Source organism: Epinephelus fuscoguttatus, linkage group LG12 (assembly GCF_011397635.1).
Source record: "Epinephelus fuscoguttatus linkage group LG12, E.fuscoguttatus.final_Chr_v1".
NCBI classification, from domain to species: Eukaryota; Metazoa; Chordata; class Actinopteri; order Perciformes; family Serranidae; genus Epinephelus; species Epinephelus fuscoguttatus.
Window position 1 is genome coordinate 12,657,320 of NC_064763.1, and position 12,055 is coordinate 12,669,374.

General features: G+C 39.8%; 1 protein-coding gene and 3 non-coding genes across 4 annotated transcripts; all 4 read left to right on the top strand.

Annotated features, from left to right (window-relative positions):
• Nucleotides 1-83: 83 nt before the first annotated feature.
• styxl1 (serine/threonine/tyrosine interacting-like 1) lies at nucleotides 84-9,071 on the top strand. Its single transcript, XM_049593088.1, has 8 exons — nucleotides 84-687; nucleotides 822-883; nucleotides 2,281-2,380; nucleotides 2,568-2,701; nucleotides 3,996-4,141; nucleotides 4,226-4,329; nucleotides 4,637-4,749; nucleotides 8,888-9,071. Exons 1-8 carry the CDS (start codon nucleotides 585-587, stop codon nucleotides 9,017-9,019), a joined length of 894 nt encoding a protein of 297 aa, XP_049449045.1. The 5' UTR covers nucleotides 84-584; the 3' UTR covers nucleotides 9,020-9,071.
• trnay-gua (transfer RNA tyrosine (anticodon GUA)) lies at nucleotides 6,981-7,069 on the top strand. The gene is given in 2 exon segments: nucleotides 6,981-7,017; nucleotides 7,034-7,069. It is a non-coding gene; the product is annotated as a tRNA-Tyr (tRNA).
• trnay-gua (transfer RNA tyrosine (anticodon GUA)) lies at nucleotides 7,394-7,482 on the top strand. Its single transcript is given in 2 exon segments — nucleotides 7,394-7,430; nucleotides 7,447-7,482. It is a non-coding gene; the product is annotated as a tRNA-Tyr (tRNA).
• On the top strand, nucleotides 7,807-7,895 carry trnay-gua (transfer RNA tyrosine (anticodon GUA)). The gene is given in 2 exon segments: nucleotides 7,807-7,843; nucleotides 7,860-7,895. It is a non-coding gene; the product is annotated as a tRNA-Tyr (tRNA).
• Nucleotides 9,072-12,055: the final 2,984 nt, after the last annotated feature.

The window sequence follows — 12,055 nt, forward strand, 5'->3', positions numbered from 1 at the left end:
CAATTCTCACCCCTGAGTCACATAAACAAGAGAAAGAGGAACAAAGTAGGTTGAAATAACTTGTTTGCTTGTTGCTTGAGGAGCAGGTCAGACTGAAAGTGACTGCTGAAATGAGACAATAAATATAACTTAAACCTTTATTTATACTTACATTGTGTGCAATGACTTTATTCACTTATTTTGAGACTGCTTGTTTGTGCAAATGTGTGCATGCATGTGTCTTATCCCCCGCTTTTATTATTTATTGCTTTTATTAGTTCTGTTTTATTCTGTGCATTTCATTTCATTGTATTTATTCACAAGGACAATAAAATAGAATTGAATTAATTTACATATTTGGATTAACGGTCATTTACATGGTCAAGAAATGGACACTTGTGACTTTAAGGCTTTACATCATCACCAACCACCAATGAGGGGAGATGTTGAGTTACTTAGCGACAAGCAAACAACTGTTCCCTTTGAAAACATCTGAGCTAGTTGGACAGGATTTGTAGGCTGTTATATTTTTTCCTTCAGGTCAAGCTCATTATAAGTTCACTCTACTCTTGATATATGTGTCTGACTAACTGTGTCTTCCTGTGATGGCTGACATTATGATGTGTGAGCCATTTGAGCTCTACAATCTCCTCAACCAGTGCAGCCGTGTGTCAAGGCTGGCAGAGATCAACTACCTCTGTTTGACTGGTAAGAGATGAGATGTAAAGTTAGCTGTGTTGTTAATGTTGGAGCCTGTGTTATCACTTGACTTGGATTTGTTTGATTGCTTTGCTTTAATTCAATTTAACTTTAGTTTTATATATTATGTGTTTCTTTTCTAGATGCTCGTGAAACTCAAGATTACAGAATGAGTCACATCATAACTGCTAAAAATGTCAAAATGGTGCGGATGTTATTGTGTCCACAGTTTTGTGATGTGTCTTAGCAGGATCTATGTAAAGGGATAGTTCAGATTTTTTAAAGTGGGGTTTTATGGGATACTTATCCATAGACTGTATATTAGTTTGTTAGTTTTATCTCATTGTGTGTCATTAGATGTTAGATGTTGTGAGTTCTGCATTAAAATATCCAAGAAGAGAGACTGATGTTTTTAGTTTTAGTTTAGTTTAGTTTAGTTTATTTCTATCATTTTCCAACTGATAAAACAAATCAAACACACTGGTATATTGACAAAAAATAAACATGAAGTGAGGGAGGGATTAACATTCATTATTTTTAAATAGAGCAATAAAAGAAAGTTACAGAAATTAAGTGTTAAACACATTTCATGTGCACTCTGGTGTTCATACTTCAGTTTTATATTTGTTGATCATCTTGTATTTTATATTTTTTTTAATCTTTTGTTTCAGCCGTCTTTCTTTCTTTCTTTCTTTCTTTCTTTCTTTCTTTCTTTCTTTCTTTCTTTCTTTCTGTTCTAAACCATTTCACAAATTGACTCAACACACTGAAGCACATATTTGTTTCACATTTGTTCTGCTTTTTGTTTTTGTGAACATACAATTTCCTCTCAGTTCATCATCATACTAACGACCTTGCTAAATTTGATTGCCCATGAATTTATGAATAATTTATTTGTGGATTGGCAATAATCAGCACTGTTTATGATTCTGATGGCTCTCTTTTAAAGCAAGAAAATCAGACTCATGGTTGTTTTGTATGTTTTTTAACCCAAGAACAATGTTTTTTTGTTTTGTTCAATATTGCGATGGACTCTGATATTTTGGTTTTAACATGATTAACATGCTGTTTCCAGCATAGTTGGTGATCTATGACAACTCCCAAAAACTGTTCTCATATATTCTTTTTATTTCAATATTATCTGTCATAATATGTATTTGGTTATATTTTTTATGACTTAATATTATATATTGGTGGCACGGTGGTGTGGTGGTTAGCACTCTCGCTTCACAGCAAGAGGGTTGCCGGTTCGATCCTGGGCGTGGCGTATAACCACAAATGTAACCCTCAACAAGTCAGACTTATTGTTGTTTATTTGCACACATTGATGTGTAGTTTTCAAGGTAGTTATTGAGCCATATGTGGGCTACTCCTCTAATCCTGTATTGTTCCAGTTTGCTCGTTAGTAGTCCATGGTCAATTGTATCAAATGCTTTTTTTTCTTCTTCTTTTTTTTTACATCTATGAAAATTACTGTCATTACATTTTGGAAACAAACTGTAAGACAAGCCTTGCAGTGCATGTAAATTTCTTAGTTCCTTAATTTTATAGGATTATTTCTGTTGTGTTGAATATTAGAAATTCATGGGTGACTCTTTCCAGGACTCAGAGAGCACGTTCCTTCTGCCTGTGGCTGTGGAGGTCGACAGTATGCAGCATGTGGTGGTCTATGACAGCAAAACAAGCTGTTTACAGGAAAAAGGTAACTGGCTATACAGAACATGATTTCTTCACAGGGGCGTGTAAAGTGTTGAAGTCTGTTTTTTCCACAGTTCCCCTGAGCTGCTCCAGCAATGACAAGCTAAAGCTCCCTTTAAGCAACGCTCCAAGTTTGCAGCCACAAATGTATTAATTGATGTTTACCAGTTGGCATCTGACTGTGATTGCAGGCAGAGCAGTTGAATGTGCCAAGGCTTTAGCTGAAGTGAGCCTCTGTCCAGTTCACATAGTGAGAGGAGGCTTTCAGAGGTTCTCAGCTCTGTACCCTTTTTTAAGGACTGAGAAAATAATCTACACCGTCACGGTAAGATGAACAGACCATATATGCCTGAGGGCTCAGTTAGCTGCATATATATACAATTTGAAATACACTGAGCACAAATTTAAACAACACTTTTGTCTCTCATTTTCTACAAGTTTAAGTTAAAGATCTAAGACTTTTTTTAACGCAATCAATGACATTTCTTTAAAAGTTACGTTGCAAATTTGTTAAAAATCAGTGTTTTGGTGAACACTTCTCCAGCCACCTGACAGGTGTAGCATATCAAGATGCTGATTAAACAACATCATTACTACACAGGTGTGTCTTGGGGTGTGCACAATAAAAGGACACTCTAAGTGTGCAGTTTGATCACAACACAATGACACAGAAGCTGCAAGTTTTGAGGGCGGTACCATTGGCATGCTGACTGAAGGAATGTGCACCAGGGGGCACCCGGTGGCTTAGTGGGAAGAGCAGGCATCCCATATACGAAAGCAATGTCCGCCGCAAGTCATTTGTACTTTATGAAACCCAATAAAAGATTAAACATTAGCAACAAAAGCAATAAAACAGATACACATAACAGAGTAAAACACACACTAATAAAGCAGTTAAAGTCACCAAAAGGCAATTTTTAAAAAGTAGGTTTTTAGAAGTGATTTAAAAGATGAGCCCTGATCTCCTTGGGCAGGTCATTCCAAAGTCATGGTGCTCTGACTGCAAAGGCTCTATCACTTTTGTGAATTAATCTAGACCAGTGGTTCCCAACTGGTCCAGCCACAAGGTCCAGATTTCTCCTTCATCATTTCTTTTAAGGTCCACAGAGTTTAATACATTTAGCGTCATACTTGCGTTTGGCCATGTCGTCAAGCTAGTTTACTGTTTCTGTCAAACAGCTGTCCGTTAGTCACTCAGGAAACAACGTTTCAAAATAAAAGCTCTGTGCCGGAAATTTACTGTATTTTAAAATAAAGTATGTTTTCTACAAACTTGACATGTTTGCGTGTCACTTGTGGTCCATTCAGGAAGGACCTGTGAGCGGTGAGAGGAGAAACGTAGGGCAATGCTGCTGAAATCACATAAACAACATTATAGTTCTCTCATGGTAGAGAAATGAACATTCAATTCACGCTCAACAGCTCTGGTGGACATTCCTGCAGTCAGCATGCTGATGGCTCGCTCCCTCAAAACTTCTCCTTGACCATCCCAAGGCACACCTGTGTGGTAATGATGCTGTGCAAGCAGCATGTTGATATGCCACACCTGTCAGGTAGAGGGATTATCTTCAACTAGTGTTATTTAAATTGCTGTTCAGTGTATTAATGTACTGTCTCAGGAGCTGGAAAACCTGAAGATGTATCCAGTGGAGATCATGGCAGGACTTCTGTACATGGGTAACGAGAAACAAGGCTCGGACTCCAGCATCCTCAAGGACCTGAAAATCAGCACTATCATCAGCATCACACAGAGTGACGTTCTGGAGTAAGAAGGGGCCGGGTGTTTGAAATATCAGAGAAAACTCTGAGTGTCGTGTGTTTAGTTTGTTCTGAAATTATTTAATTTTAGATCCAGACCCACGAAGGAGAACCAGACCGTCCTTAACATCCCTGTGGCCGACTCAGTGGCGTCTGATTTGTATTCAAGTTTTGAAATGATTTGTACTCTTATTGGTAAGTTGTACTTTACATAATATGCTATTTAAAACTCTTCTCAGTAATCTATATTAAAAGAAGTGAATAAAACATGCATTGTGCCATCGCAGTCTGAACTTAAAAAGGTCAGAGGTCATTTTGTGGGGTTTTATGAACAAAAGTTGTAACGAGATTAGATACAGTCCATCCATTAGATTTTACGTTGATCAAATCACAGAATTAACTTCTGGCTAGATTTGTCATTATATATAGTTGCTGTTAAAAGATGAACTTGATAGTGCAATTTTCTGTGAAGTGAAATAGCCATCTATGCTCTTGTTTTCAGATTCACACATCAACATGGGCTCTCGTGTCCTGATAGTGTCCAGGCAGGGCCGAAGTCGCTGCAGTGCTGTCACCATTGCTTTTCTCATGCACCATCTCAAATACACACTGAAGGCAAGTGGGATGCAAAATGCAGTAACCTATGTGCCATGCAAATCGTAGTTTCACTGTTATAACGACATGGTAACAAGTGTTAAGTAACCGAATATAATCTGCTGCGAGTGTCTTGAAACGTAAAGATACGGTGTTTTTGTTATAAGGTAGAAACAAGCAACCAGTTAGTATCTTGTTTATTCACAACATGAACTGAGATGTACAAAGGACTTTTTGTGGTTCTAAGAGGAGTTATGTGTGGGAACTGTGTCAGCAATATGTCCATAAGCTTTACAGATGTTGGATAATCTCTTAATTTTCGACAGAGACTAGCCAGCTGTCCCAGCTCTGCACTCTGATTGTAAATTTGTCATGAATGTTTTATGTTGTGTTGTTGCAAAATAAACTTTGGTTACAAATCAGTTTCAGCATCCATGCATGGGCTGAACAACTGAGGCTTGTTTGCTCCCTTTGATAGCTCAGTTGGTAGAGCGGAGGACTGTACATTGATCATAACAGGTATCCTTAGGTCGCAGTATCAACTCCGGCTCAAAGGATGGACTTTTCATCAGTGTCCGATGTGTGACCATTTAGAATAAAAAGAGGTTAGTTTGACATTAATGCTTGATTTTGTTGGAGAAAAAACGTTGCTTGTTGAAAAGGTAATTGTTGGCATCAAGATGAGCCAGACCTGTGCAGTGTCGAACACTGTCAAATGCCTCACAATGCATGGTGGTTTGTGTCTGACTTCATCACAACTTGCTTTGCCATGATGTAAAAGTGGACAACAATATTCTCAGGAGATCGAGGCAACCAATCCAACCAATAAACTTTGGTTCAGCATCAGTTCTAGCATCCATGGAGGAGATGGATGATTGTAGGACATTTGCTCCCTTCGGTAGCTCAGGTAATAAAGCTCATAACAAGTATCCTTAGGTCGCTGGTTCAACTCCGGCTCAAAGGATGGATTTTTCATTGGCGTCAGATGTGTGACCATTCAGAATAAAAAGAGGTTTGTCTGACATTAATGCTTGACTTTGTTGGACAAAATGTTGCTTCTTGAACACGAAATCGTTATCATCAAGATGAGCCAGCCACTGCCAAATGCCGCGCAATGCATGTTGGTTCGATAGCTCAGTAGGTAGAGCGGTGGACTGTAAATTGATCATAACAGGGATCCTTATGACGCTGGTTCAACTCTGGCTCAAAGGATGAACTTTTCATTGGTGTCCGAAGTGTCACCATAAAGAGGTTAGTGGAACATTAATGCTGGATTGAATTGGACAAAATGTTGCTTGTTGAACAGGTAATCGTTAGCATCAATATGAGCCAGACCTGTGACGAACCAAACACTGCCATATGCTGCATGTTGGTTGGTGTCAGACTTCATCTGCACTTGCTTTGCTATTATGTAAAAGTGGACAACGATATTCTCAGGAGATCGAGGCAGCCAATCCAATCATAACAGGGATCCTTAGGTCGCTGGTTCAACTCCAGCTCGAAGGATGGACTTTTCATTGCTGTGCGATGTGTCACCAGAAAGAGGTTCGTGGAACAATAATGCTTGATTTAATTGGACGAAATGTTGCTTCTTGAACACAAAATCGTTGTCATCAAGATGAGCCAGACCTGTGACGAATCAAACACTGCCATATGCAGTGCAATGCATGGTGGTTTGTGTCAGACTTCATCACAACTTGCTTTGCCATTATGTAAAAGTGGACAACGATATTCTCAGGAGATCGAGGCAGCCAATCCAACCAATAAACCTTGGTTCAGCATCAGTTCCAGCACCTATGGAGGAGATGGATGATTGCAGGACACATGCTCCCTTCGGTAGTTCAGTTGTTAGAGCGGAGGACTGTAGATTGATCATAACAGGCATCCTTAGGTCGCTGGTTCAACTCCGGCTTGAAGGATGGAGTTTTCATTGGTGTCAGATGTGTGACCTTTCAGAATAAAAAGAGGTTAGTGGAACATTAATGCTTGACTTTGTTGGACAAAAGGTTACTTCTTGAACACGAAATCGTTGTCATCAAGATGAGCCAGACCTGTGACGAATCAAACACTGCCATATGCCGCACAGTGCATGGTGGTTGATGTCAGACTTCGTCACGACTTGCTTTGCCATTATGTAAAAGTAGACAACGATATTCTCAGGAGATCGAGGCAGCCAATCCAACCAATAAACTTTGGTTGAGCATCAGTTCCAGCATCCATGGAGAGGATGGATGATTGAGGGACATTTGCTCCCTTCGATAGCTCAGTTGGTAGAGCGGAGGACTGTAGACTGATCATAACAGGCATCCTTAGGTCGCTGGTTCAACTCCGGCTCGAAGGATGGACTTTTCATTGCTATCCGATGTGTGACCATAAAGAGGTTAGTGGAACATTAATGCTGGATTTAATTGGACAAAATGTCGCTTGTTGAGCAGGGAATCGTTGGCATCAATATGAGCCAGACCTGTGACAAATCAAACACTACCATATGCCACATAATGCATGGTGGTTGATGTCAGACTTCATCACGACTTGCTTTGCCATTATGTAAAAGTGGACAACGATATTCTCAGGAGATCGAGGCAGCCAATCCAACCAAAAAACTTTGGTTGAGCATCAATTCCAGCATCCATGGAGAAGATGGATGATTGAGGGACATTCGCTCCCTTCGATAGCTCAGTTGGTAGAGCGGAGGACTGTAGGTTGATCATAACAGGCATCCTTAGGTCGCTGGTTCAACTCCGGCTCGAAGGATGGACTTTTCATTGCTGTGCGATGTGTGACCATAAAGAGGTTCGTGGAACAATAATGCTTGATTTAATTGGACGAAATGTTGCTTGTTGAGCAGGTAATCGTTGGCATCGATATGAGCCAGACCTGTGACGAATCAAACACTGCCATATGCCGCACAGTGCATGGTGGTTGATGTCAGACTTCATCACGACTTGCTTTGCCATTATGTAAAAGTGGACAACGATATTCTCAGGAGATCGAGCTAGCCAATCCAACCAAAAAACTTTGGTTGAGCATCAATTCCAGCATCCATGGAGAGGATGGATGATTGCAGGACACTGGCTCCCTTCGATAGCTCAGTTGGTAGAGCGGAGGACTGTAGGTTGATCATAACAGGCATCCTTAGGTCGCTGGTTCAACTCCGGCTCGAAGGATGGACTTTTCATTGCTGTCCGATGTGTCACCAGAAAGAGGTTAGTGGAACATTAATGCTTGATTTAATTGGACAAAATGTCGCTTGTTGAACACGAAATCGTTGTCATCAAGATGAGCCAGACCTGTGACGAATCGAGTACTGCCAAATGCCGCACAATGCGTGGTGGTTGGTGTCAGGCTTCATCTTGACTTGCTCTGTCAGTTTGTTAAAGTGGACAAAGATATTCTCAGGAGATAGAGGCAGCCAATCCAACCAATAAACTTGCAGCATCAGTTCCAGCATCCATGGAGGAGATGGATGACTGAGGGCCACTCGCTCCCTTCGATAGCTCAGTTGGTAGAGTGGAGGACTATAGCTTGATCATAACAGGTGTCATTAGGTGGCTGGTTCAACTCCGGCTCGATGGATGGACTTTTCGTTGGAGGTTCGTGGATCTTTAATGCTTGATTTCATTGGATAAAAAATGGCGATGTTCAACACGTAATCGTTGTCATCAAGATGAGTCAGACCTATGCAGAATCTATCACTGCCAAATGCCGCGCAATGCATGGTGGTTGGTGTCCGCCTTCATCTGGACTTGCTCTGACATTATGTTGAAGTTTGTTTCTTGGAAGTTCCTTTGCATCTCTTTGTGGTCCTTTTGTGAGTTTTTGGGGTCATTTGAAATCTCTTCCTGGTTGGTACGTTTTAATTTAAGTGATATTTTGCATGTGAAGGCCAGGGGGGCCCTGGGGCCTTTGCCTTGTATGCCCGTTCAGTAATCCTACCATGCCCTCAGGAATAGATGTACATTTTTGGAAATATGATTTTTCAAGTTCTTGCCAAGAAGTTTGATATTAGTTACGTGTGGACTTCAGTGTCAATCTCTTCATCTAAATCTCTTCAACAAAGCAAGTAGATACTGATCATGGAAATAAAGCATGCTATATGAAATGTAATATAATAATTAACAGTAAATAGGCTGATGCCGTTGGTGTGACTCTTTTTCAGGAGGCCTGGACGTACACGCTGAAATGTAAACCTGACATGAGGCCAAACACGGGGTTTCTACAGCAGCTGTCTGACTGGGAGCTAAACACCATGGGGACAAAAATGACCGATATCTCTGAACCTCATTTTTAACAAATAAACCAACAGCTCCCACAATGATATCATGTTATTTTGTACATTTCAATAAAAGGGTGAAATTAAAGTGAAAATTATGAGGTTGCGTGTTTGGTACATTATATGGCATCTGCCTTTTCAAATCTCTCAGGCTATATCATTCAGGTAATCCATAAATAACTCTTTATGAGGGATAGTCAGCTTAAATTAAAAACAGAGGAAACTTAAGTCTTTGAGGGTTTTATAAAAACCCTCAAACTGTTGAGATAAACAAATAAAACCTCCTTACATACACCAATCCACTAGTTTTTCCTTTGATTAGCTTCAGTTTGCAGCTTAATTGAAAAATTCGGGTCCTTTAAGGTACAAATTAAGGTGTAGTCACCTGTAATGTTATTTTGCACATTTTAAGGGGTTTTGCTATTTAGAAATAATCAATTTCTGTTTAAGATGATAGTTGTAAGATCTTCCTTTTTGAGTGATTTTTTTCTGTAGCGATTAAAATGTACCAGAATTTAGTCGTATCCACAGTTAGTGACCTCCCACCTGTGTGCATATCAGTCTCTCTGACATAAAGTTGTGCTGAGGTGAAACAAAGAGCACTTCCTGGTTCAGAATTCATCAGTCTGCCTTATTGTAACATTTGAAAACAACTGAGCTTACCACAAAATATAATAGTATAGTTTAATGAAATCATTAAAAAAGTTCTAAAAATTGTAATCTCTTATTTTTATTTTATTTTTAACCTGTGTATCTGTATTTATTTCTGTATTTGTGTTGCCTCAACACCCAAATTTGCCCTATCAAATCCTGCTTAGCTTTTTCTTTTTAATGTTTTCTTTAATTCAAAATGACTCTTAGAGGGTGTTCTGTAAACGGACAGATACCAAATGTGAGGAAACAAAATCATAAAACAAATGGACAGTGCCATCTAGTGTTTTTTTTTTTGTTTTGTTTTTGTTTTGGGTCCATAAACGAAGTTATTTATAAATAAAATGTCATTAAAATGTCTTCAGTTGTAGTAGAGCCCTTACATGGGTCTGTTAGAGGAGTTCACAATATTGAAGATGACAGGTTCCCCTCTCCACAGTTACATAACATCAGCTCTAAAAATACAGGCCACGTGCCAAATAGTGAGATGTGCTGCCTTCACAGTTTCCTGAGGGGACAGAGCAGAGCACCCACCAAACAACCTGTGTGACTGTAACACCTGTGTTTCTGTAACAGGTGACTCATCAGAGTTATAGTTTGTGGTTTTATGATCAAACTCTGATAATAAAAACTCTGATACTAAAAGAGAGTTAATAAGAGAAAACACAGCTGCAGTCATGGGAGCGGCTGTTTAAAAGTCCTGCTGCTGATTGGCTGAAGCGAGGAACTAACGGGACATCTGATTGGTCCAAGCATGAGCAAAACGGCACGACGCGCCTTTTGTAAAAAGCGTCATCGTTAGCTATGAAAAAAACGGATGTTGTGCGTGTCCTTAAAAATAAATGCACAAAAGCTGTAACCCTTCAAATGTGTTTCAAGTTGGGCTGCAACACAGTTGATTTAACTCAGTTTAACTCAACCCTGTTAAATCACAACAGTGTGTATGTATAATATAACAGTACTATTAATATCTGTGACCCGCCCAGGTAGGGGCTAAGGGTACTGTTTAAACCCACCCTGAACATGGATACCCAAGACTTTTTTAATCTTTAGGTTAACACACAGATAAGTGTTTCATATGCAATTATACAATATTTATTTTTAAAATAATATCATTATGTAATATAATGATCCGAGATGTAATGCTGGTTCTGGGCAGGGACTATGCAGGTATACATGGGGAAATAGAGGAAAAGTCTGCTACATATATATTATATTTTTTCTCTGTAATTTCATTTCACAATTCAGAATGATTACAAGTGATAGTAAGGGTCAAGTGGCATTTAATTAGAATATTACCAAAATATGACACAACACATGCAGATAAAGTCAGTTATAAATTGCTTGACAAAGGGCAGGGATAAACCAACGAAATATTTCACATTAAGAATTTCATCTCTGCTTTTCATAGATGAGCTTTCAATTTACTGGTCCATCTACGTCCCAATCCTCACCTATGGTCATGAGCTCTGGATAGTGACCTAAAGAATGAGATCGCCAATACAAGCGGCTGAAATGAGTTTCCTCCGTGGGGTGGCTGGGCTCAGCCTTAGAGATAGGGTGAGGAGCTTGGACATCCCGAGGGAGCTCGGAGTAGAGCCACTGCTCCTTCGCATCGAAAGGGGTCAGTTGAGGTGGTTCGGGCATCTGACTAGGATGCCTCCTGGGCGCCTCCCACTTTTGGTGTCCCGGGCGCGTCCCACTGGTAGGAGGCGCCGGGGCAGACCCAGAACATGCTGAAGAAATTATATATCTCGTCTGGCCTGAGAACACCTTGGGGTCCCCCAGGAGGAGCTGGAGAGTGTTGCCAGGGAGAGGGACGTCTGGGTTGCCCTGCTCGGCCTGCTGCCCCCGTGACCCGGCCCCAGATAAATGGATGAAAATGGATGGATGGATGGAATATTTCACATCAAATGTTAAGAACAAAGGACAAATCAAAATACCAGCATTTTGTCCAGTATGTTTCATATTTAACCTTCTGTGCATTTTATATTATATTTTTCTTATTTTCCATATTTTCTTTATCAACAGAGTTTTTACTTTCAAGCACATTGTACAATAAATAAATGCATTTGCAATGGCATCTGTTCATATATTTATGTTCTACTGCATTTATTGCACTCTAATTTAATTACCTTACACTGCAATCCCTGCACTGACAACCACCTAAATGTGCACCACCATCATAAGCATATCTACTGTAGTAACAGTTCTCTGTAGTAGTCCTGGGACAAGACTTTCATTTTACTGCTGTGTGTTTTCATTCTTAGACTTATATTCACTATCCCTGTGTGTATCTGTGTTTTTCTATGTGTTGTGTAATAACCTACTGGGTGCCTCAATGTCCCTCTGGATTAAGTATCAATGTATTTTTATCAATCTCACATTTTCTTTTATTTACTT